Source organism: Hyperoodon ampullatus (assembly GCF_949752795.1).
Source record: "Hyperoodon ampullatus genome assembly, chromosome: 14".
NCBI lineage: Eukaryota > Metazoa > Chordata > Mammalia > Artiodactyla > Ziphiidae > Hyperoodon > Hyperoodon ampullatus.
In genome coordinates this window covers 50782688-50807762 of record NC_136927.1, presented here as the reverse complement: position 1 = coordinate 50807762, position 25075 = coordinate 50782688, and the positions used below count along the sequence as shown (strand labels likewise).

The 25075-nt window shown below is 52.8% G+C and overlaps 1 protein-coding gene across 2 annotated transcripts; it reads left to right on the top strand.

The window, feature by feature from the left end:
* Nucleotides 1-16897: 16897 nt before the first annotated feature.
* VPS37D (VPS37D subunit of ESCRT-I) lies at nucleotides 16898-20035 on the top strand (the record flags this gene model as incomplete). Of its 2 annotated transcripts, XM_079718388.1 has the most annotated exons (4): nucleotides 16898-17035; nucleotides 18355-18526; nucleotides 18978-19060; nucleotides 19673-20035. In XM_079718388.1, 4 exons carry the CDS (start codon nucleotides 16898-16900, stop codon nucleotides 20033-20035), a joined length of 756 nt encoding a protein of 251 aa, XP_079574514.1. The 2 variants fall into 2 exon arrangements, with proteins under 2 accessions (XP_079574514.1, XP_079574515.1); XM_079718389.1 differs by lacking the exons at nucleotides 18355-18526; nucleotides 18978-19060.
* Nucleotides 20036-25075: the final 5040 nt, after the last annotated feature.

Below are 25075 nucleotides of genomic sequence, written 5' to 3'. Positions count from 1 at the left end.
CTCTTTTTGAGGACCCCGAAGTCCAGAGATCAAAGCTGCCTAAACAACAGGAAAGACTCCCTGTTTGGCCGATCTGACGCTGGGGAAGCTGGGGGTGCAGCTTCCCACCCCAGCTTGTCTGACACTTTATTCTCATTCTGCAGGGCCCAAGGACCCCATGGGGACACCTTCTCTTCAGGGCATAAGGCCCAGGAGGCTGGCTCATCAGGGAGGCTGGGTCATCTCAGGCAAGCCATCTGCCCTCTCTGGGCCTCAGCTGCCCTCCCTGTAACATGGGCAGAAGCAGCCCAGCCTCTTGTGTGTTGTGAACAGCTAGGGGAGCAGAACGTGCCACTGGCGTCACAGCAGAGCAAAGGATGGGGGCCAGCCTGGAGTTGGTGTTTCACCAAGAGTCTGTCGTCTGTAAAAATGCCGATGGCTGCCATTTGCCAGTGGGCAGTTTTTACTCACAACACTGCTGACACAAAATGCGTGATGTCTTTTCCAACACTTCTCCAATTCGCCAATACCAGCTGGGTGTCCTCCAATTCAATTCAGTTCTGACACTGTCTACCTGGAGTTAGAAATTAAGGGCTCGGTCCCACAAGCCTGTCTCCACTTCTGACATCAATCACAAGTCCAGGTTGTCACCTGTACTTTTGACCAAACAGCTATAAATCGGGAGATCCTGTGATCCCTGGCTGAGGTTCCATAATTTGCTAGAAAGGCTCACAGAACTCAGGAAATCTCTTTACTTACACTTTCCAGTTTAGCATAAAGGAGACAACTCAGGAAAGCTGAATGGAAGAGACGTACAGGGCAAGGTATGGGAGCAGAGAGTGCACGGAGCTCCCATGCCCTCTCCTGGTACGCACCCTCCCAGCACCTCCATGTGTTCGCCAACCCAGAAGCTCTCCAAACGCCTTCATTTAGGGGTTTTTATGGAGGTTTCAATACATATGCACGATGGATTAAATCATTAGCCCTTGGTGACAGAACTCAATCTCCAGCCATCTCTCCTCCCCAGAGATAGGGAGTGGGGCTGAAAATTCCAGTCCTCCAATCATGCCTTGATCTTCCTAGTGACCAGCTCAAAACTATCTAGGGGGCCACCAGTCATCTCATTAGCATACAAAAGACACTTATCACTCTGAAGATTCCATGGGTTTTAGGAGTTGTGTGCTAGGAACCAGAGACAAAAACTAGATATGTATGTTTCCCACTGTACCACAACCAGGCCTCCCAGTGGCCTGCCAGGCCCTGAACATTGGTTGTCGTGTCTAATCAACCCACCCAAACACCTGTCACATAGGGCCAATGGTCCCCAGTTTACAGATCACACCTAGCTCAGGGAGTTGTTTGTTTACGTGTGTTAGAGAGAGTAGGACAGTCATTCCAGGTCATACAGTTAATGAGTAGTGTAGCCTGGATCTGAGCCCAGGTGTGTCCGATGGCAGAGCCCAAGTGTGTCCTTCCACTGGGCTGCTCAGAGGCACTGAAGAATGACCTGACCGCCCCTAAATATCAAGTATCAGATAAGCCCACCCAAGATGGAGCTGAAGTGCAGGTGCCAGGGTGGAAGGGGCAGCTGGCACACAGTACGTGCTTTGTGAATACTTGCTGAGTCAACGAAGGACTGGCAAGTCCTTCTCCCTATGCTCTCCAGGAGGGGGCGTGAGGATTAGGGTCTCATCAGCTGCTCAAGACTCATATCCACGACCTAGAAGTTTGTAAGTTGGAGAGGGTTGCAGACCACATGTCCGCAGGCCACGTTACACAGAGGGAAAGCGGGGCTTGATTTGGCTCAGGGGCTGTCTCAGACCACCAGCATGTCATGTCAGTGACCACGCCAGGCCTCCTGCCTCCCAGCTCTGCAAGCTGCACCATCGGAGTCTCACGAGAGCGGGCCAGGAGAGGCAGAACAGGGCCCACTGTGTTAGTCGACCCATTCTACAGAGGAGGAAACAGAGGGCCGGAAAGCAGGTGCGCCTGGCAGTGCAGCCTCCTTCTTTGTGCATTTCTGGCCACCTCTGCGTGTCGAGGTGGGGTGTGGGTGTGGTTGCCCAGAGTCAGTCCCCGGAGAGTAGAATGGGGGTGCCTTGGGGGGGTGGAATGATTGTCAAGGCCAGGACCTCCCTGGCCGCTCAGACCCCTGCCTGCCTGAGAAATGTCAGAGTCAGATGATGCCCGGGCAGTCCAGGGCTCCCTGGCACAGAGGCATGTACTGTAGTGCTCACACCTGCCCCTGTTCTTTGACTTTGGGGTCCTCTCTGAGTGCGACCCCTAAACAAGGAGGGAATGGTATAATGGGCTTTGAGCACTGGTTTCTCATCTTTCTTTTTTTTTTTTTTAATAGATTTATTTTATTCATTTATTTTTTGGCTGCGTTGGGTCTTCGTTGCTGTGCGCGGGCTTTCTCTACTTGCAGCAAGCGGGGGCTACTCTTCGTTGCGGCGCGTGGCCTTCTCACTGTGGTAGCTTCTCTCGTTGCAGAGCACAGGCTCTAGGCACACGGGCTTCAGTAGTTGTGGCATGAGGGCTCAGTAGTTGTGGCTTGTGGGCTCTAGAGTGCAGGCTCAGTAGTTGTGGCGCATGGGCTTAGCTGCTTCCCGGACCAGGGCTCGAACCCGTGTCCCCTGCATTGGCAGGCAGATTCTTAACCACTGTGCCACCAGGGAAGACCCTGGTTTCTCATCTTTAAAATGGGTGTGGTGATATGATGTTATATTTACTTTAGGGGGTTGTTGTGAAGATTAAGTGAAATACGTGAATGATGGCCAGTGGTTGGCACATGGTAAGTGTGGGTTTCCTTCTTTCTTCTCTCTCTGCCTCTCCCACCCTTGCCTTTTCTTTTTTCCTTCCTTCCTAGCCAACAGCTCTGGGTATGGTGTTAGAGAAAGAACCAGGTGCTGCAGGATACAGACAATGAGGGGACAACCTCCACCAGGGGACTCAGGGATGGAAAAAGCCCTCTCAAACCAGCTGTGGGTGGGCGACAGTCAGCTCGGCCCTGCCCAGAATCCCCAGGCCTCCTCAGTGCTGGGAGCTCTAGGAGTCATACCAACTGTGGTCCCACACCAGCCTCATCAGGGCTTCAGACTCCTGGACTGACATGGAAAGGGGGTCCCAGGAAGGCACATCTCTCTCACCCAGAGTCATGGGGCTACTGGGGGCCCCCAGCAGCTGACTGTCACTTGCTCACTCACCTGCCTGCTGACCTCCGTAACTCAGGGCCAGCCAGGAGGAGGCGTCACCTATTTATTGGTGCCAGGCCCTGTCCTGGGAATGTTCTGTTCCTTCCTGCTGGGGTCTGTCAGGGTCCCCTACACAAGGTCAGCTTAGCTTACCTCACAAAGGAGAGACAAACATGAGCTGCCTTGCCCCTGTATCTCAGGAGCAGGAAAGACAGATGGAGAAATGGATGAGGTGGGCACAGGCCATGAGGACACCCATGAGCACCCAGGAATACACCCCCTGTTGTGTGCTGCTCCTTGAATGCAGAGCACACACTCGCCCACAGCCGCTGCCCAACTGTCTGGGTAAGAATGCTTAGGCCCAGGTTACAGATGAGCAGAGTGAGGCCCAGAAGAGGACAGGGTCACCTGGAGGAGAGTCAGAGGCAGCAGTGGGAACAGAAACCAGAGCTTTGGAATCAGGCTGCCTGGGTTTGAACCCAGCCCTGCCATTTCCAGGTTGTGTGACCTTGAGCCAGTGCCTTGACTTTTCTAGGCCTCTGTTTCCTCATCCTTAAAGTGGAGAGAATATCCTCTTCCATATCAGGTTATTAGGAAGCAGGAAACAGAGACAGAAGAGCCCCCACACAGTGCCTGGCACACAGTAGGTGCAGAGCGAGTTTCAGTTCCTCCTCCCACTCCCAGCTGACCTTCTCTTCTCCTTCCTCTGCTTCTGAGCCCAAACCCCTTCTTCAGCCCTGACCAGGGAGCGAGAATTGGCCTAAGGCGGGCCCCTCCCAGCCCGACAGCGCCAACATAGGTCTCAGCCCGCCTTTGCCCGCCACAGGGCCAGCAGTGGGGTCAAGGGCAGCCTCAGAGGGAAGACCCTGGGAGGGGAGTCTGAGGGTCTGGGCAGGTGAGGTCGTGGGAGCCTCCAAAGCACGGCCCCTCCCACTTCCATTCCACTCTGCAGTTTGTCAAAGCTCATTCCCATCCACCTCAGCTTACAAAGTCACCCGCACCAGTGTCAGAGGATTTCATTCACAGCGTTCCATGACCCCACATGGGGCCCTGACCCCAGCTCTCAGCGGCCCTCTCACCTGAGCCCAGGTTGAGTCCTGATCCCAGCCTGAGCCCTGAGCACGATTCCAAACTGAGCCCAGGTCTAAGGTAGATTGTGTCCTTAGCAGGGTAAGGGGGTAGGGGTGGAGGGGCACATTCAGAAGAATCACCCTCTCAAGAGAGGGAGAATCCTGGCTGTCACAGCTCAGAGCTCCTCTGCTGGAACCCCCCTCCTCCCCCAGAAGCTGTCTCTGCCCTGTGGCTGAGGAGCTGAGCCTCCCCGGGGTGGGCCTGAGCCCAGTGCTCAGGTTCCCAGGCCTGAGAGCCCCAGGCCCCTCTTCTGAGGATCTGGCCAGATGCTGAGGAACCTGGGCCAGATGCTGAGGAACCTGGGCAAGATGGAGGCCAGGGCTAGATCCCTGGCCTCACCTGCCACCTGATCCAACTGACCCTGTCACATCATCCTCCTTGTGACGGACCAGAGATACCTTGTTTGGAGGGGGCTGCCCTGTACCCCAAAGCATTCTGGTGTCCCAGTTTGTTCTGTCCCTGTCTCCATACCAGTGGCCCAGGAACAAGCCTCCCCATGTCACAGAGGGAGAGCCAGGCCTAGAGAAAGGAAGTAACATGCCCATGGTCACACAGCCAGACACAGACAAGAGCTCGAAGCTCCTAAACCCAGTCCAGGCCTGACTCTGGCTTCCTGGCCCCGCAGGTGGACTCAGGAGACCTGGGGTTGGGGGCAGGGTGGCTGGGAGAAGGGTGGCTGGGAGCCGGCAGGGAGCCCTGGCCTCCCTGAGCCAGACCAGTGGGGATGCCTTTCACCACTTCCCTAGTCCCTACCTGTTGACTAGCAGCCTGGTGACTAGGAATCCATATGGCTTCCCTGCCCCACGGAGACAGCTGGCTTCTTCCTGACCAGCCAGGAGGAGTCTGGGTCCTTGCCCCGATCCAGGGCCCAGTTGGAACCAGCTTCTCTATTGGCACCCACAACTGCCCAGGGCAGGGGGGAATGACAGGGAGGAATGACAGGGAGGAAGGCCCTCCCTCTTGGCTTCTTGGACCCACACTCGGCTCCATGGAGAGCCCCCTGGACCCAGATTCAATCCCAGCCCAGCCAGTGGGACCGAGGAAGCAGTGGGAGCCTGTGGGCCTCCTGGAAGGGCAGGCAGGATGAACTCTTCTTGGATTCTTGATCCTGAGCCCTCTCTGGGGTATGAGCTTGCCTCTTCGCTACCCGCCCCCCCCCCCCGCTTGAGTGAGGGGTGCAGGTACACGAGAGTATTAACCCCTTCAGCTCAGCAGAGCCATAGAAGCGCCCCTCCCCATTTGACAGGTGGGGAGACTGAGGTCCAGCATAACGGAGGCTCCGACTCTCCTCGGGCTAGGCACCTGCCCCCGCCCCCGACCCCCTCTACGCCCCTTACCTGGATTCCGCGCGATGTGCGGAGGGCGTGGTGGCTCCCAGCCAGGGCCACGGGGTCTCCCGTGCTGCGTCCGTGTGGCGTCCGGGGCGCACGCGGGATGCTCCGGGCCAAGGCCACTTGCTCTCTGTGTCTTCTCTGCGCCGGCGGCAGAGGGCTCTGCGCTGTCTACGCAGCGGGTGTGGACGCTGGCACTGCCCGGCGCCCGCCGTCCCGCCCCCTCAGGGTGCCCCTTGATCCGGTGCCTCCTTCTCTCCTTAGCACGTGGGTGGCAACCGCTCACCCAGCCGGCGGCCTGTGGGGCAGCCCTGGCCCGGGCCATGAGCCCAGGCGCCTGCCAATCCCCGTCTGCGACCCGCTCGTGCCGCTCACCTTTAACCTCCCTCTCCGCGGGGCTTAGTGCCCGGCTCCCAACCCGCGGGCTGGGTTGGAGAAGGGAGGAGCCACAGGTGAGGAGCCAGGCCCAGGTGGGCAGAGGCAGAGCCTGGGACAGCCTCGGTTACGCCCTGAGCCGCAGCCCCTCTTCTCTCTTGAGTTCCCATCCTGCTCACCGAGCCCCATTCATTCCCTGAGCGCCAGCTCCACTCGTGCCCCGACCTGAGCCCCCTCCTGCCTCTGAGACCTGCTCTCTCTCCCTGATTTCCCATCGTCCTCACCGATCCCCACTCCCATTCCTTGAGCAGCCCTCCCCTTCTCACACACCCCGCCCCTTATGGAGCCCTCCCCTTCCACACCCTTTACCCTCCCTGAGCTCCCGGTTCCTCCTGGAACCTCTTTCTGACCTCCTTTCTCTCCCCTGGGTCCCTGTCTCCTCCTATGCCTCTGCCCTCTCCCTGAACCCCACCACTAAGTCTAAGTATGTCTCATGCAATATTTGGGGTATACTTATACTAAAAGATTATTCATACTGTTTATCTGAAATTCAGATTTAACTGAGCATCCTAGATTTAGCCTACCCATATGTAAAACAGGGGAGGCAGGGAAGTTCCGACAGGATCTTCTCTCTCCAGGGCCCCTCTTAGCTCCAGCTACACTTATAGAAAAACCTCAGGTTGACCTGGAAGTGGTCTGGAGGATGTTACATCCCTTGCAGAATAAGAGGAGAGCAAGGTGAAGGTGGGAAGCGGGGTGGAGAGGATGGCCTTCACATCAGAGAAAGACAGAGGGAAGCAGAAGTTCCTTGAGGCAGTCCAATCCTGGAAGGTTTCCTGAAGGAGGAGGACGTTCATGGTTACTTTGACGCTGAGAAAGAAGGGAGGTGAGTTAAATGACTCTGGTGGATGGCTCCCCCTCCCTTAATGGAAACTGGGGAGGGTTGGGGGTCTCCTCATTTAAGGAAGTCTCCTGAAGATAAGTAGAAGATATCTCCCCCTTTATATGAAGATTCTATAGAGTGAGGACAGGGTCTCATTTCAGCAACAAATTACTACCATTTCTAGCTAAGATTTGTCAAGCACTGACCACTTGCCAGGGTCCTGCCTACACTTCCTAAGCCCTTTATGTGGGTTTATTCATTGAATCCCTTCAACAACCAAATGGGGTGGGTGTTTTTCCTTATTTTACAGATGAGGAAACAGAGGCACAGAGATACTGAGTAATTTGTCTGAGGTTCATACAGTGAAATTTGAGTCCAGGTGTCCTGGCCCTGCACCGGCCATGTAATAGAGCCTGTGCTGGGGGCTGGGATTGGAAAAATGACACAAATTCTGTCTCACAGGGGACCTCTAGTCTAGCAAGGAGTGGGGATGTGTGAGTCTTTAATGACTCTGGTACAGGTCAGGCTGGGATCAGGGCTGGGACAGAGTGTGCTGGGAAGGTAGGACTGATTCTGCCTGTGGAGGAGGAGGTGTGTGCTAGGCCAAAAGGATGGGTCAGTTCTTCAGTAGTTTTAGAACAAGGCATTGGGAGGGAGGGCATTCTTTTTATTTTTATTTTTGGCCACATCACGCAGCTTGCATGATCTTAGTTCCCCGACCAGGGATTGAACCCGGGCCCTCAGCAGTGAAAGCATGGAGTCCTAACCACTGGACCACTAGGGAATTCCCATAAAGGGCATTCTAGGTAGAGGGACATCTTGGGCAAAGGCAGGAGAGGTGTAGAGATGCAGTGTGAGATTGGGGAATAGTCAAGAGTCTGGCTTGACTGGAAGGGGGTCTATAGGCAAGCATGAGATGGGGGAAAAGGAAAAAGGAAGAAAATCATAGAGGAACACAGACATTAGACAAAGAAATGTAGACCCCATCCGGGAGAGGACAGGGAGCCATAAAAGAGGGGAGGGGGCACTCAGCCCAGGAGTGGCATGTCTGCCTCAGCTGGGCCAGGACTGCACAACTGCCTTGGGGAGGTGGAGGGAGGACTTGCCCAGCTGAAGGGACTGACTGTCACTTTGCCAAAGGTCTTGGGTCTCATTCAACTCTAGATCCAGCCCCAGAACAGGACCTTTGTTAACAAAATAACACACTTGTAAATGTCGGCAGAATTGGGTGAAGAGGATTTGTCTACAGGTCAAAGGTTTAGGGGTGAGAAAGGCTTTCCTGATTTGAGCCTAAGTGCCTGGTAGGATGCTGACTGTCTAAATCAAATAAGGGGGCATGGGGGAAACTGACTGTGGGCAGAGGTGGGAGATAGTGCATCGAAGGGTTGCTGTGGGGTGACGTCCAGGAGGCTGCTGTCCTCAGGATGGCAGGTAATGTCTGAGCCTCTCACAAGGAAGATGGTGGAGCTCTGAGGCTGCTGGGGGTATCAGGCTGCTTATTTCTTCAGCCTGGATTGACACCTCCCGTGTACCTAGCCCCATGCTTGTGGGAACATGTTCATAATATGGTAGGAGAGTGTCCCCTTCAGCAGAAAGATAAGACAGCTGAAGTCAGAGCCTTCACTTTTTATGAGGTCCAAAACAGCTACAAATGATCTGTTGTTTAGACTCCTGTGTCTATATACCAAAACTATTTTTAACAAAACAAAGGAATTCCACACCCGTTAGAATGGCTAAAAAGAAAAAGAGTAAGCATATAAAGTGTTGGTAAGAATATGGAGTAACTGGAACTCAGATACTGCTGGTGGGTATGTTAAAACAGTTTGGAAAACTGTTTGGCGGTTCTTAAAATGTTAAACAGACACCTACCACCTGACCCAGTCATTTCATTCCTAGGTATTTAGTCAAGAAAAATGAAAGGCTATGTCCATACTAAGACATATGCAATGTTAATAGCAGCTTTGTTTGTAAAAGCCTCAAACTGAAAAAAAAAAAAAAGCCTTAAACTGGAAACAATCAAAAGGTCCAGCAACAGGCGAATGGATAAACAAATTGTGGTATATCCATACAATGAAATATTATACTGAGATAAAAAGGAACAAACTGATAAATGCAATAGTCTGGATGAATAACAAAAGAATTATTCTGAGTGAAAGAAGCCAAATAAGAAAAATAGTATACACTGTATGATTCCATTTATGTAAAATTCTCAAAAATGCAGTCTAACCTGCAATGACAGGAAGCAGATCAGGGTTATCTGGGGATGGAGTTGAGGGGTGTGGGAGAGACTGGAGGGAGTGAATACAAAAGAACATAAAGGAACTTTTTAAAAAATTAATTAATTAATTTATATTTTTGGCTGCATTGGGTCTTCGTTGCTGCACGTGGGCTTCCTCTAGTTATGGTGAGCAGGGGCTACTTTTCGTTGTGGTGTGCAGGCTTCTCATTGCAGTGGCCTCTCTCATCACGGAGCACGGGCTGTAGGTGCGCGGGCTTCAGTAGTTGCAGTGCGTGGGCTCAGTAGTTCTGGCTCACGGGCTCCAGAGCGCAGGCTTAGTATTTGTGGCGCATGGGCTTAGTTGCTCCACAGCATGTGGGATCTTCCCAGACCAGGGCTCGAACCTGTGTCCCCTGCATTGGCAGGCGGATTCTTAACCACTGCACCACCAGGGAAGTCCTGAGGTCCAGATTTTAAAAGGGATGTGTGTGTGTGTGTGTGTGTGTGTGTGTGTATGTGTGTGTGTGTGTGTGCTGGGATAACTGGATATCCACAAGCAAAAGTATGAAGTCAGATCCCTACCTCACACAATATACAAAGACTAACTCAAAATGGATCAATGACCAAAATGGAAGAGCTAAAACTATAAAACCCTTAGGAGAAAACATAAAGGTATAATAAATCTTTATGATCTTGAATTAGAAAATGGTTTCTTAGATATGGTGCCAAAGTACAAGCAACAAAAGAAAAAAATAGATAAATTGTACTTCATCAGACTTTTCATAAAAACTTTTGTGCATCAAAGGGCGCCATCGGGGCTTCCCTGGTGGCGCAGTGGTTGAGAGTCCGCCTGCCGATGCAGGGGACGTGGGTTCCTGCCCCGGTCTGGGAGGATCCCATGTGCCGCGGAGCAGCTGGGCCCGTGGGCCGTGGCCGCTGGGCCTGCGCGTCCGGAGCCTGTGCTCCGCGGCGGGAGAGGCCACAGCAGTGAGAGGCCCACGTACAGCCAAAAAAAAAAAAAAAAGAAAAGAAAAGAACACCATCAAGAAAGTGAAAAGACGACCTACAGAATGGGAGAAAATTATAAACCATATATCTGATAAAGGACTAGTTTCCAGAATATATAAAGAACTCTTACAACTCAAAAATAAAGAGACATGGGACTTTCCTGGTGGTGCAGTGATTAAGAATCTGCCTGCCAATACAAGGGACACAGGTTCGAGCCCTGGTCCGTGAAGATCCCACATGCCACGGAGCAACTAAGCCCGTGTGCCACAACTACTGAGCCTCTGCTCTAGAGCCCGTGAGCCACAACTACTGAGCCCATGTGCCACAACTACTGAAGCCCGTGCACCTAGAGCCCATGCTCTGCAACAAAAGAAGCCACCACAATGAGAAGGCCACGCACCGCAATGAAGAGTACCCCCGCTCGCCACAACTAGAGAAAGCCCGTGTGCAGCAAGAAGACCCAACACAGCCAAAAATAAATTAAATTAAATAAATTAATTAAAAAAAATAAAGATACCAATAACCAACTGAAAAATGAGGAAAGTGTCTGAATAGGCTTTTCCCCAAAGTAGATATAAAAATGACCAATAGCACATGAAAAGATGGTGAACATCATTAGTCACCAGAGATATGCAAAATTGAAATCATGAGATAACACTTCACACCCACTAGGAGAGTTATAAGAAAAAAAGATAGACAATATCAAGTGTTGGTGAAGAAATTGGAACTTCATACATTGCTAGTGCAAGTGTAAGATGGCGCAACTGCTTTGGAAAACAGTCTGGCCTTTCCTCAGAAGGATTAAACATGGAATTATCATATACCCACTCATTGGTATATAAGCAAGAGGAAAAAACATGTCACATAAAAACTTGTATGCCAATGTTTATAACAGCATTATTCGTAATAGCCAAAAAGATCAAACAACCCCAATGTTCACCAAGTGATGAGTGGATAAACAAATTGTGGTACATACATAAAATGGAATATTATTTGGTATAAAAAGGAATCAATAGATATACAATGGAATATAATTTGGCCTTAAAAAGGAAGGAAATATTGACATGCTATACAACATGGAAGAACCGTGAAGACATTATGCTAAGTGAAATAAACCAGTTGCAAAAAGACAAATACTGTATGATTCCACTTATATGAGGCACCTAGAGTAGTCAAATTCATAGAAACAGAAAGTAGAATGGTCGGTGTCAGGGCTGGGGTGAGGGGGAATAGTGAGGGAGTATTTAATGGACATAGAGCTTCAGTTTGGGAAAATAAAAAAGTTCTGGAGATGGATCGTGGTGATGGCTGCAGAACAAGGGGAATGGACTTAATGTCACAGAACTGTATACTTTAAAATGATTAAAATGGGAAATTTTATGTCACATATGTACCACAAAAAAAATAAAAAGGAATCATTACTAATAAATTCTACAACATGAATGAATCTTTAAAACATTATATTAGGACTTCCCTGGTGGCGCAGTGGTTAAGAATCTGCCTGCCAATGCAGGGGACACTGGTTCGAGCCCTGGTCCAGGAAGATCCCACATGCCACGGAGCAACTAAGCCCGTGCACCACAACTACTGAGCCTGCGCTCTAGAGCCTGGAGCCACAACTACTGAGCCCACGTGCCACAACTACTGAGCCTGCATGCTACAACTGCTGAAGCCCGCGCGCCTAGAGCCTGTGTTCCACAACAAGAGAAGCCACTGCAGTGAGAAGCCCATGCACTGCAATGAAGAGTAGCCCCCGCTCGCTGCAACTAGAGAAAGCCCATGCACAGCAACGAAGATCCAACGCAGTCAAAAATAAACAAATAAATTTATTTTAAAAATTATATTAAATGAAAGAAGCCAGTCACAAAAGACCACATATTATAGGATTCCATTAGTATGAAATGTCCAGAACAGGCAAATCTATAGAGACATAAAGTAGCTTAGCTGCCTGGGGCTGGTGGTCGGGGTGGGATCTGGGGGAAATGGGGAGTCACTGCTAATGTGCACAGAGCTGCTTTTTGGGGGCGATGAAAATGTTCTAAAATTGTGCCAATGGATCCACAGTTCTGTGAATATACCAAAAACCATTGAATTGTACAATTTAAATTGTTGAATTGTATGGCATGTATCTCAATAAAGCTACTTTTTTTTTTGAGGGGGTGGTGATTGAATCCTTGGAGAGTAATGAATTTAAAGACTGAATTGGGCTTCCATGGTGGCACAGTGGTTAAGAATCCGCCTGCCAATGCAGGGGACACGGGTTCAAGCTCTGATCTTGGAAGATCCCACATGCCGTGGAGCAACTAAGCCCGTGCGCCACAACTACTGAGACTGCGCTCTAGAGCCCGCGAGCCACAACAACTGAGCCCTCGCGACACAACTACTGAAGCCCACAAGCCTAGAGCCCACGCTCTGCAACAAGAGAAGCCACTGCAATGAGAAGCCCGCGCACCGCAAGGAAGAGTAGCCCCCGCTCTCCGCAACTAGAGAAAACCCGCGCGCAGCAACAAAGACCCAACGCAGCCAAAAATAAATAAATAAATTAAAAAAAAAAAAAAAAAAAAAGACTGAATCAGGGAGCAGAACCATGAAGATGAAGTGTTCTTTTTCTCCTGTCAGCCCCTGGAAGACAGTAGGTACCCCATAAATTAAATCCAATGGATCATTTCTAGAAAGAGGAAGCCATTGCAGTTGCTGTTTTCGGAGAACTGACTAAGTGCCAGGCATTGTGGTAGACACATATCAAGTCACCTAATCCTTCAACTACCCGTTTTACAGATGATATAATTGAGATTCAGGGAATTAAGGACTTTGCTCTTGGTCACATAGGAAGTGGCAGAGGTCAGAATGGGACCCGGGTCTGTCTGACTTCAACGCTAAGGTCTAAAAATTGACCCTAACAATTATTAATTTTATATAGAAGTTTTCAGGCTTACCCCAAAGTATTAATATAACGAATAATACAGTGCACACCTGTGTACTCTCACTCAGCCTAAGAACTGAACTATCTCTTAATGCCATTGAAGTCCCCTCTGTCTCCTCCCCGATTCCATCCCTGTTCTGCCAGACAGCCACACTGCCGAATTTAGTATTTATTGTTCCTGTACTTGTACTTTGTACGTACCTCCAAGCAATAATATAAAGTTTGGTTCTGCATGTTTCTAAACTTTACATAAACAGTATTATACTGAACGTAGTCTTCTGAGGCTGTCTTTTTTTCACTGTATTGTTTGTGAGATTCAGCCAAGTTGACATGTGTAGCTGTAATTTGCCCATTTCTGTTGCTGTGTAGTATGAAGTGTTCCACTGTATTGGACATTTGGGTTGTTTCCAGTTTTTCATCATTACAAGTAGAGCCACTGCAAACATTCCCGCTCTTGTCTCCTAGTCCAAGACAGCGAAAATTCCTAGGAGTTTGTGTTAGTTTCCGATCGCTGCTGTAACAAATTACCAAATTAGTGCCTTAAAACAACACATTACATTTCTGGATGTCAGGAGTCTGAAATGGGTTTCACTGGGCTGAAATTAAGGTATTGGCAGGGGTGCACTCTCTCTGGAGTCTGCAAAGGAGAATCAATTTCCTTGTCTTTTCTGGTTTCTAGAGGCTGCCTGCTCGTGGCTTCTTCCTCCATCTTCAAAGCCAGCAACGTAGTGTCTTCAAATTTCTCTCTCACTCTGACCCTCCGATTTTACTGTCACACCTCCTTCTCTGATTCTGACCCTCCTGCCTCCCCCTTATAAGGACCCTTGTGATTACACTGGCCCCACCTGGATGATCCAGGATAATCTCTCCATCTCGAGATCCTTGATTTAATCACATCTGCAAAGTTCCTTTCACCATGGAAGGTAACATGTTCACAGGTTCCAGGGATTAGGATGTGGACACCTTTGGGGTCTATTATTCTGTCCACTGCAGAGGGGAACAGCTGGGTAGTGTGATATGAACACCTTTGAATCACGAGTTTGTCAAACTGCCCTCCAAAGTGAATTGATTCTCTCTCCCACTAGCAGTACAAAAGCATTCCTGTCACTTCCCATCCTCACCAACACTTGATATTATCTGACTTTTTAATTTTTGCCAACTTGACACCTGTGAAATGTCTGGACTCTGACTGCTATGCGGTCAAGAAAGAGATGGTCAATGGCGTTGAATGTGAAAAAGAAGGGCCCTGGCAGTAAGAAGCAGTCCATGACCTTGGCTAGTGCAGTGCGCTTGGAGTGGTGGTGGTGGGGGGGGTGAAGTCAGACTGAGTCAAGGAATAAGGGGGGGGCGGGTATGAGGAAATGGATGCAGGGAGTACAGAGTCTAGATGGTATGTTGGTAGGCTTGGACTGCCCTAACAAAATACCACACACTGGGTGGCTGAAACAAAAGATACCTATTTCTCATAATTCTGGAGGCTGGAAAGCCCAAGATCAAGGTGCCAGCAGATCTGGCTTCTGGTGAGAGCTCTCTTCCTGGTTTGCAGACAGTGGCCTTCTAGCTGTGACCTCACACTGGTGGAGAGAGAGAGAACTTTGGTCTCTTTTCCTCTTCTTCTAAGGGCACTAATCCCATCCCATCATCAGGCCCCATCCTCATGACCTCATCTAAACCTGATTACCTCCCAAAGGCCCCATGTCCAAATATCATTACATTGGGGTTAGGGCTTTGACATATCAGTTTTTGGGGGAAGTACTCAGTTCATAACAGGGTACTTTCAAAATATTGGGTGGGGGTGGTGAAAGGAAGGTATCAGTCTAAAGGCAGAAATTAAAGGTGAAAGAGACAAAGAAAGAGACATAACTACCACAGTGGGGGAGGCATCCTGGAGGGGCAGGTGAAGGTGAGACCCACAGCAAGGGTACCTGGGCTGGCTTTGGAATGAGGGGAGGCTCCTCCTCCTGGAGGAAGGAGAGAAGAAAGGGCACTGGGGCAGGTGCAGAGAAGATCCAAAGAGGTGGGGCAGGAAGTGGCAGAAGCTCTCCCATGTGACGGGCAGTGGAGTCACCTCCTGAGGGGGTAGGACTGGGTGTAGGAGGTCTGAGGAGTGTAGGGGAGGTTCACAGGGGCCGTTGTTGTGGGATTCCACAGGGGGCCCACTGGGCTGAACAAAGGGGGATTGGTGATGAAGAGGGGACAAGCCAAGGCAGGAGCTCCCATCAGATCTCACCAGGGCCTCTTAGAGTGAAGACTGCCTCTTGCCCAGCCAAAGGAGGGCCGGACAGGGGGAGTGTCTAGGAGACCCCTGGAAGCTTAGTGGAAACAGTGGGTCTGGAGGATGCAGATCAGAACCAGGGAGATCATAGCCAGGAAACTGGGAAGTGTGGAAGAGCTCTTGATAATACCCAGGACCGTGGTGGAGGGACATCAGGGACTGTGGGGCACACAATGCAGCCTGGGGAGGTAGAGAGGGCTTCCTGGAGGTGGTGATGTTCCAGCTGAGTCTTGAAAAGGAAAACCAAATTTCAGTTGCCATAAAAATGTGGAAGAAGTGTTGCCTTCACAGTCTATCAGCAAGCCTGTCTTGCCCCACTCCATCAGTTTTGTCTCTTTCTCAGACATCTCTACCACACCCCCTGTGCTCTGGCTGGATTGAGAAAGTCCTTGTTGGGCACTTTCAGTTTCTATGCCTTGGCTTATGGACTTCTCTTTGGTTTCACTATTTTCTCCTTCAACTTCAGAACTCCTATTCATCCCTCAAAACCCAGCTCAAATGTCACCTCTGCTGGTGAGCCTTTCTGTGCCCTGGTGCCACCTTGGTGCTTTTTTAGTAGTGTGGTGAAGTGGAAAAAGCTCACTCGCTACTGTTTGATTTTAGACAGGTGACAATCTCTGAGTGTCTGTTTCCTGACAATGGCACTGGCCAAGCCTAGTTGTGAAGATAAGGTACATGACATCTTCAGGCATCACATGGGACTCACAAAGGAAGACATCAAGCCATGACACCCACCATTCTGTCTTGTACTAAAGTAAGCTGAGTGAGAATGTGACTCTGACTTAATCCATGAGCTCTTAGAGGGTAGAGACAATGTCCCGACAGTGCCCAGCCCAGTGCCCAGCATGGAGGCATCGTGTGCTCCCTGGACACTGCACATACAGGAAGAACTGAGATTGTCTGTCGTTTACTTGTAATGTGACTTTGGGGAGGTGACATCATCTCTGAGAATCTGTTCCTTCATCTTTAAAATAACAATAACTCGTATTAGGTATTCATTTAACTACAGGTAAGGGACACAACATTCACTACCTCTAATCCTCACATTGTGTTATCATCATCCTATTTTATGGAAAGGAAAACTGAGGCTGGGGGAAGTGAATGACTTGTCCAAGTTAGCAGCGGGCAGGAGCTCCTGGCACCCGGCCAAATTCAGAAAATTGTGCGAATTCACGGGGTAAATGTGAAATAGCCTTGCAAACTGTAAAGGCCTGGGGTGGGAGAGTCCGCGCCTGGGGGCGTGGTGAATGATGGCCGGGAGGAGAGGAAAGGAGAGGCGCCTTAGATATCCGGACGGCGTGAAGAGGATGGGTTGCCAGGCGATCTGCGGATGCGGGAGGCACGGCAAGGCGCGGCTCGGCCGGGGTGGAAAGAGGCGCGGCTTGCCCCCTCCCCACCCCACCCCCAGCCTCCACGCCGCGGCCCCTTTAAGAGCGGGCGGGGCGCCCTCTAGCGGCGGAGCGGCGCGCGGCCGGAGCCAGAGCCCCAGCCGGATCCCGGAGCCGGAGCGGAGCGGAGCCGGGGCGGAGCGGGCCGAGCGGGCCGAGCCAGCAGCCGAGCTGGGGGCGCGGGCGGGCGGCATGTACCGGGCCCGGGCGGCGCGGGCGGGGCCGGAGCCCGGCAGCCCGGGGCGCTTTGGGATCCTCAGCACCGGGCAGCTCCGGGACCTGCTTCAGGATGAGCCCAAGCTGGACCGGATCGTGCGGCTCAGCAGGAAGGTAGCGCGGGGGGCGCGGGCGGGGGGCGCGGGGGACGGGCCGCGGCCTGCCGGACCTGCCAACCGACCGAAGGGCCGCGCCGGCCGGGCCGAGGGGCCTCCGGAGCCTGGCACGTACGAGTGGGCCCGGCGGAGCCGCCCCCGGGGGAGGGGGCGCCCTGAGCTGGCCTGGGGCGGGTGGGGCGCCGGAGACCAAGGGAGGCGTCCGTGCACCCCCCGGGATGGCCGCGAGGCGTGTCCTACAGCGGCTGCTCCAGGGAGGTGTGTTCCGGGGGGCGCGGGGCGGCTGTTTGTGGGGGCCCTGGTTCGCACACCCACGTTCTGTAGGGCCAGAAAGGGGAGGCGCCTTCCATGGGGAGAACTAGGGGCCTGTGTGACACCTGGGGGGGCCGTTGGGAGGGCGTCCGTGGTCTGGGGGTGTAAGAGGGGGCTTTATGTCTTCCGGTGGGGAGGGGTACTGAAAGCTGAGGCGTGTATTCCATAGGCCACCATAAGAGAAAGTTGTATATTTCACAGGAGATAGGCCCGGGCTGGTTGTCTGCGGGGGGGGACAGAAAGGGAAAGTGTACATTGGAGGGAGGCAGGCAGGAGGGGCGTGTGCATCCTATAGGGGACAGATGGAGGGTAGTGCGTTCTCCAGGGGCAGGGGGTGGAGGCTCGGCCCGCCTAGTAACAGAAGGAAACAGCGTTCTCCAGGGCCAGGAAAGAAAGGGGTCTGCTTTCTGCAAGAGAAGGAAAGCTGGGAGCAGGTGCTAGGGGATCAGGGAGGAAAAGGGGGTGTGTATTCCTTGGGGTGTGGGGATTCCACTGGAGGGCAGAGGAGGGGGTGCGAGGGAAGGGAGGGGGGTTTGAGGGGGTGCTCTGCAGGGACAGGGTGAAGACATCACTGGAGAGTAAGAGCAGGGGGTGGGAGTGTTTTCGGCACAAACACCTGAGGAGGAAACAGACAAAGGCCTGGAATGAGAGGGAAGCTGCCCATGCATGGAAAATGGGACAGAGGAGGGAGGGGGACTCCTCGGGGACCTGAGCAGACATATTAATTGAAAATTAAAAATTAACTAACATTTGTAGAGGCCTTCGTAGTTTTCCTCACTTAAGTCTCACAACAACCCTATAAGGTAGATGTTTTTAGCTCACTTTGTGGAAGAGGAAACAGGCAAAGTGGGGTCTGGGCTCTTATCGTCCCTCCACCTGTTGGCTCGCCATCCTGAGATTGGGGTGCTTTCGGCTTGGCCCGTGGGCACTGTCGCCCAGGGTGGCAGTAGGTGGCCATGGGCAGACACTCCCTGAATGGGCCTCTGGGCTCTTCCCTGCCGGCAGTTCCAGGGCCTGCAGCTGGAGCGCGAGGCATGCCTGGCCTCCAACTACGCTCTAGCCAAGGAGAACCTGGCACTGCGGCCCCGCCTGGAGATGGGCCGCGCTGCCCTGGCCATCAAGTACCAGGAGCTTCGGGAGGTGGCCGAGAGCTGTGCAGACAAGCTGCAGCGACTGGGTGAGGGACGGCTGGGAGAACTGCCTGGGGTGGGGGGCAGCTGGCCATCTGGCTGGGTGGCCTTGGGAAGTGCCAGGCTCTGAAGGTTGGGACTTGGGCAGACCTATTCCCCAGGCAAGTTTGAGGGGTGCTACTGCTGGAAAAGGTACGAGTTGGGAAAGTGAGCAGTCGATGGGTAGAGCTGGGTTCCAGAGGCCAAAATGGGGCCCCAAACCCAAGGGCCTGGGGTGCCCTAGGAGACAAAGGCCCTGCTCCCTCTTTCGGACTAAGACTGGGGGGAGGAGCATAAATGGATCCGACGGGCATGTTGTGCAGATGAGGAAACTGAGGCTCCAGAGAGGGGAGGGGAAGCGTAGAATCACACACAGGGTCAGTGAGAGTCAGGTCTGGGCCCTGGGTGACAGGCCCTGAGGGCAGGGGCTAATTCACTCTGTCCCTCTGTGGCCCTCAGAGGAGAGCATGCACCGCTGGAGCCCCCACTGCGCGCTGGGCTGGCTGCAGGCTGAGCTGGAAGAAGCTGAGCAGGAGGCTGAGGTGAGAGAAGGGGCAGCTGGGCCTGGGGACCGGGAGGGGTGTCCCATCCTATCATCATCCCCCTCCCCTCAATTCTTACATTGCAGGCTTGAGAGCCCCCCTTCCAGGAAGCCTGCCCTGAGTGCCTGGCTCCCAGGAGTGCCCGCTGCATTGCTGTCCTCACTGGACACAAGGCCCACCGTCCCCACCTGTAACTTTTCCCCCAACTTCCTGTGAACATCTCAGGGCAGCTTAGGCTGGGTCTACAGAGGAGCTGGGACAGATGTCTCAGTGCTGGGTTGGGAGCACAGTGCTCAGTGAGTTGAAGAGGTGGAGGAGGAAGGCCCTGGCCCTGATGAGAGACACCTGTCTACTTCAAGTGTGTCTCCATCTCTGATCCCGCCTCATCCCTGGCCCAGCAGGTCTGGTGATAGTAAGGAAATCAAGGCTTGAGAGTAGAGGACGTTCATCCTCAGTCACTCAGCAAGTGGCAGGCCCAGGCTGGAACTCAGGTGCCCCATGCCCGAGCTGTGGGTGGTCGCCATCGGGAGGGATTCAGGGTGGGAGGAGAGAGGACCAGCCCTCAGTCTTTGGTCATGTTCCTCCCAAACTGTCCTTTCCCTCCTGTCCCAGGAGCAGATGGAGCAGCTGCTGCTGGGGGAGCAGAGCCTGGAGGCTTTCCTGCCCGCCTTCCAACGAGGCCGTGCCCTGGCCCACCTGAGGCGGACCCAGGCGGAGAAGCTGCAGGAGCTGCTGAGGCGCCGGGAGCGGTCTGGCCAGCCAGCCCCCACTGCTGCTGCGGATCCCCCCAAATCCTTCCCTGCTGCCGCTGTCCTGCCCACTGGGGCCGCCCGGGGGCCACCAGCAGTGCCCCGGAGCCTGCCCCCCTTGGACTCCCGCCCAGTGCCCCCGCTGAAGGGCTCCCCCGGGTGCCCTCTAGGCCCAGCCCCTCTGCTGAGCCCTCGGCCCTCGCAGCCAGAGCCCCCCCACCGGTAGGATCCAGGGTATGGCTCCCCACTGGGGGGCCCAGACAAACTTGATGCGTGGCTCCTCCTCCTCCCCCATCGCCGGGGTGGGGGGAGGGGCAGGCCCCTCCCCCTGGCCCTAGACAGGCCCTGGCCCCGGAGGCTGAACTGGGGAGGAGGGTCACCTGGAAGATGCCCAGAGAGGGCCGGGAGTGGGGTGGGCGGGGTATTATGCCTCTGCCGCTGAGGAAACTCCGCCTTTTTTTCTCCCCGGCTGGGGCCTCCCGGGTGATGGGCCAGCCCCAGTGAAAGAACTTTACTCATGGGGGCCTGGGAAGATGCCCACTTCCTTCAAGGGCCCTGCCTAGGGGGCCTATCGCCCCCTGCCACTCCACTAGGCTCGCACAATGCCAAGGCTGACAGGAGTGTTTTCCATCATGTCCTGAGCCTACCTTTCCCCCAGTTCTGGGGTCCACCACCTAGGAGCCAGGTGGTCAGGCCCCAGCTGTGGGGCAGGGCCATGGGGCTATTACCTGCCCGGCTCATGCTCCAGACCCTGGGGCAAGGTAGGCCAGGGGCTTCTGACCTACACCAGGTGAGAGTGGGCCCTCCCCCGGAAAGACCATTCTGTATTTTTCTGTCCCCGTCTCCTTAGAATGGAAACTTTTTGAGGGCAGGTCCTTGTCTTTGTATGTTCTGTCCCCAGCCCCGCCTCCCAGGGGCCGTCAATAAATGTGATGATGAGGATGACGATGCTGCCTGACTCCTCTCTGCTCCCTCATCCAGCCACTCTGCTGTTGCAGCCTCCACATCTCAGCTCCTGTGCTTCCTACTCTTGAGATGCCCTCCTTTCCTCTCTGCCCATCCAAAGCCCGGCTGTCCTTCAGGTCCAGCACTGCTTCTGCCTCTTCCATGAAGCCTTCTCTGATTACCAACCCATGGGAGTCTTCCCTAACTCTTAAACTTCCCAGCACTTCTGGCCAGAAGCACACTCTGCTCCATCACAGTTCTCCAACTGCCTCACCTGTATGCACCTTCTTTTCCTGGGTGGCCTGTAAGCCCAATCAGGATGGTACCTGCTCCTTCTCTGGCCTGCCAAATGACCACCCCCACTGAGTGATGGAGAGGGTTCCATAGGGCTGAAGCTACCTGTCTTCAGCTCGGGTAAACATTAGGTGGCCAGCTTGGCTGATGACTGTGGGACAAGAAGATGGGAGAGTGGGAATATGTCTTGGATCAGCTTAGGTCAAGTCTAATGAGAGGAAGTTTGGCAGGAAGTCACAGAAGGTCCTGCAAGTAAGAGGGGACAGTCAGAGTGCTGTAGAAGCTAATGTGATCTTGGTCCATGTTAGTGGGGCTATAACCATCTAGAATGAGGCAACTGCTGGTTTGGCTTTACTTTTTACTGAAGTTTTAAACTCTAAGGGAACCCCAAAACAGCACCTTTGGAGTATAATGAGAAAGAGGATTGGGGCTAAGTCCCCTATGGAACAGTTGAGGGATCTGTGTTACATACAAGTACGTGGTGGCTAGCCTTTGAGTCTCTAAAGGACTGCTTCACGTAGAGCGAGACGTTAGAGTCAAGACCAAGGGGTGGAAACCACTGGGAGCCAGATTTTGGCTCAGTATGAGGCCCTTGATCCACGGGTGCTACGGCTCTGGTAGGCTGGCCCCCATCCCTAAAGATGAGTGAGCAGCACCTGAGTGACTGCTTGATGAGCTCTTAAGAAATACAGGCGATAGTTAGAGGGACTGGCCCACCCGAGCTCTTGGAAGCCCCTCAAGTGCAGTCGGATTCACCCCCAGCAGGGGCAAGGCACTGACAGTGCCCATTTGAGAAGCTTCACCCCACAGCGGCCGTGGCTCTCCTGCTCCTCACTGCTAGCGCTTGACGTGCTGGAGACAAGGGACGCTGGGGAGGACACCAGGTGCCTGCCTGAGATGACAGAAGACTGAACAGCCCCAGAAGACCTCCCACATTCTCCACACAGCCTGGGGCAAGCCGGGCCCCTCTCGGCCTGGCCTCCCACTTCTGGTCCATGCTTCTAGGGAGTTTTTTGTTTGTAACCAAAAGGAAGAAGGGCTAATGGTGGTCATGCCTGAGCCTCCCTCCACTAGTGTGAATTGGGGAGCGGCCTCTACAAGGCAGAGGCTAATGTCCACAGTCTGGTTCAGCCTCCCCTCCCCAGGGCAGGTAAGAAGAAGAGGAAGGAATGACCCAGGCAAGGGAGGGACTGGGAAGGGAGAAAAGTATTACCATGAGAACCAGATGGGGTCCTTCAAAAGGCCTTCCACACCCCTCACCTTCCTCAAGAGCTCAGACTCAGTTTTAGAGCACGCAGGGAGTGAGGCCCCTCTGTATTCAGCTCCAGCATGAAAAACACCAAAGACCTGAGGCAGGTGGGTATAGATACCACCAGAGTGGAATGGGCCTAGTTCTGGGCCATGGGAAAGGCTTAGAGTTGGATGGTTAATAAACTTGCTTAACCCCTCTGCTTGAAGGTACATGGAATATTCTGGAAAGTTCCAGGCAGTCTGGGCCCTCCTGCCAGATCACTTCTGGAACTTTCTATTTCCAGGTCTGGGGTCCCAGGGAATGCTCCTGGCTATAATCCTCTGTGAGAGAGAATAAACTTGAGGTAGACCCTCAAGGGGCCCATGAGAAAGGTCCTACCTATTGCAGGCCACCAGTGCTTTTACAAATCAAAACCAAAAATTGCCCAAAGGGCTTCTCTCGTGGCTCAGTGGCTAAGAATCCACCTGCCAATGCAGGGGACACAGGTTCGAGCCCTGGTCCAGGAAGATCCCACATGCAGTGGAGCAACTAAGCCCGTGCGCTACAACTGCTGAGCCTGCACTCTAGAGCCCGTGAACCACAACTACTGAAGCCCCCGTGCCTAGAGCCTGTGCTCTGCAACAAGAGAAGCCACTGCACTGAGAAGCCTGTGCACCGCAATGAAGAGTAGCCCCCACTCGCCGCAACTGGAGAAAGCCCACGCGCAGCAACGAAGACCCAACAAAGCCAAAAAAAAAAAAATTGCCCAAATAACAAAACTCTCACTCCTTTTTGATAAAAACAAGGTGTACCTCCCTGTTTGGAAATCACTAGCTTCTGCATATTTTCCTAAGCCTCCCACCTTGTTTTCCAAATTTGAAACATAGTAACATTAAATGTACTTTTGCCTGCCCCCTAATCAAGGCTTACTGAGCTCAACCTTTACCACTGAATCATGTGGTCACTGCAAAGCCATCGCTAAGAACTTGCCCCTGACCTCCCAGGCTAAAGAGAATCTAATCGTTTCCAAGAGACCAAGTTGGACTAGCTGAGGGTTTATCCCAATTTATACAAGGATTTTACACAAAAGATTGAGTGCAGGAATCGGTGTTATTGTACCAAGGGACCTCTGGCTTTGTTTGGGACCTTGCCACTGCTGTAGACCTCTCAAAAGATTCTTCTTGTCCCACAATGAAAATAAGACTTATACTCTGCCTCCCTGCATAAAGTGTGAGCTCTTTTAATAACATAGGAGGTAACCTAGGGATCTGCAAATTCAAATGCCTGTAGGGGCCAGGTCACAGTGCAAAGCAGCTGTTTCCACAAAGTACACCCTCCCCCATTTTCCTGGAAATGCATGACCCCCCGCTTTTTTTCTGTTTTTCCTCTTAATAGACATGGGATACAGAGAGAGATTTCTCTACTAAGAGCAAATGGTGCAAGTGTGTGCATCACGACCTCTGACACATCCCCTCTGCTGGTGAGAGTGCAGCAGCCCAGGGAGCAAGGTCCTATCTGAAAGGCAGACCTTACAGCTTCTCCCAGGCGGTCATGAAAGTATCTCAATGGTGGCACATTTTCTCATTCTTTTGAGAAGTCAGAAATCTAGATTTTTATGCAAAGTCTTCCAAGTTTTGAATATTGCCTAAAGTTAAGACACTGTGCTAGCCGCAGCCGAACGCTGTGTGCGGGTCAGCTGTGGCCTGTGAACCACAAATCTCGGTCAGTTCTTCGTCCTCCAGAAACAGGCCTTCTTTTGTCTAGCAGCAGTCCCCTCCCAGGACCGAGGATGTGAACACTGACAGGGCAGAGGCAGGATGGGAGGGCCAACCCACCTCAAGACTAGCGACGGGGCCCCAGGTTTGTATAGCCTTAAGAGACAGTGGCAAGATGGCTAGATCCATAGTGATGCTATGACCTTACAACAGATGGTGAAGGTGAGCTCTCTGCTTCTGGGGGATGAGAGCACCTAGCAATCCCCAGCATATGCAAGTTCATGAGGTCCAGACTCAGGTCTTGCTATCACCCTAAAACACTAACAGAGGGACCCCAGCTGCTTTGCACAAACCTGATGGCCCCCAGGGCTCCAAGCCTGGCCTGAGAGCCAAGCCGCTGAGGGCAGGCAAGGCGCGCCTTCTACAGTCCTGCTCAGAGGCAGGAGACAGTGTGTGACCTCATCACAGGGCTGAGGAACTGAGAGGGCAAAGGCCAGGAGAGAGCACTTAACTCCAGAGAGTGAAGTAACACCGCTACTTACCAGCTGTCCCTTCTCTCAGCCTCCCTTCATGGGATCTGGTGACATTCCTGGAAGCCCAAAGGCCCGAGACAAGACCCCTACTCCTCGCCATTTTCCATAAGCAGGTGTGGTGGCCACTCACTTGGGCTCCACCCTTGGTGTCTCAGCTTCAGGCTGTGGCTATAAGGGATGGAGATATACATACATGGTCAGTAATGACCAACGGACAACTCACTGGCCTAAGGTAGGCTATTCTTATTCACCTTGGCTCATGCTGGGACCATTACAGAGGGCAAGGTGCACTCAGCGAATGAAATGCCAGAACCGCAGAAGAAAGCAAGAAATCTTACTCCTTCAGCACTGGAATGTGTAAAGGATCTTTTCACCCAGCAATAAATAAAGGACAATGGAGGGGAAAACAGTTAGGCTCAGGAGGAATAAAATGAAGTCCTGATCAAGCCCAAAGACAATATCACAATTGCCTAGACATGTACACCTTTGATTCCTATCCTCTTGTCCGTGTCTCCCCATTTAGGATCTGTGTGTGCTGCTCACTCAGC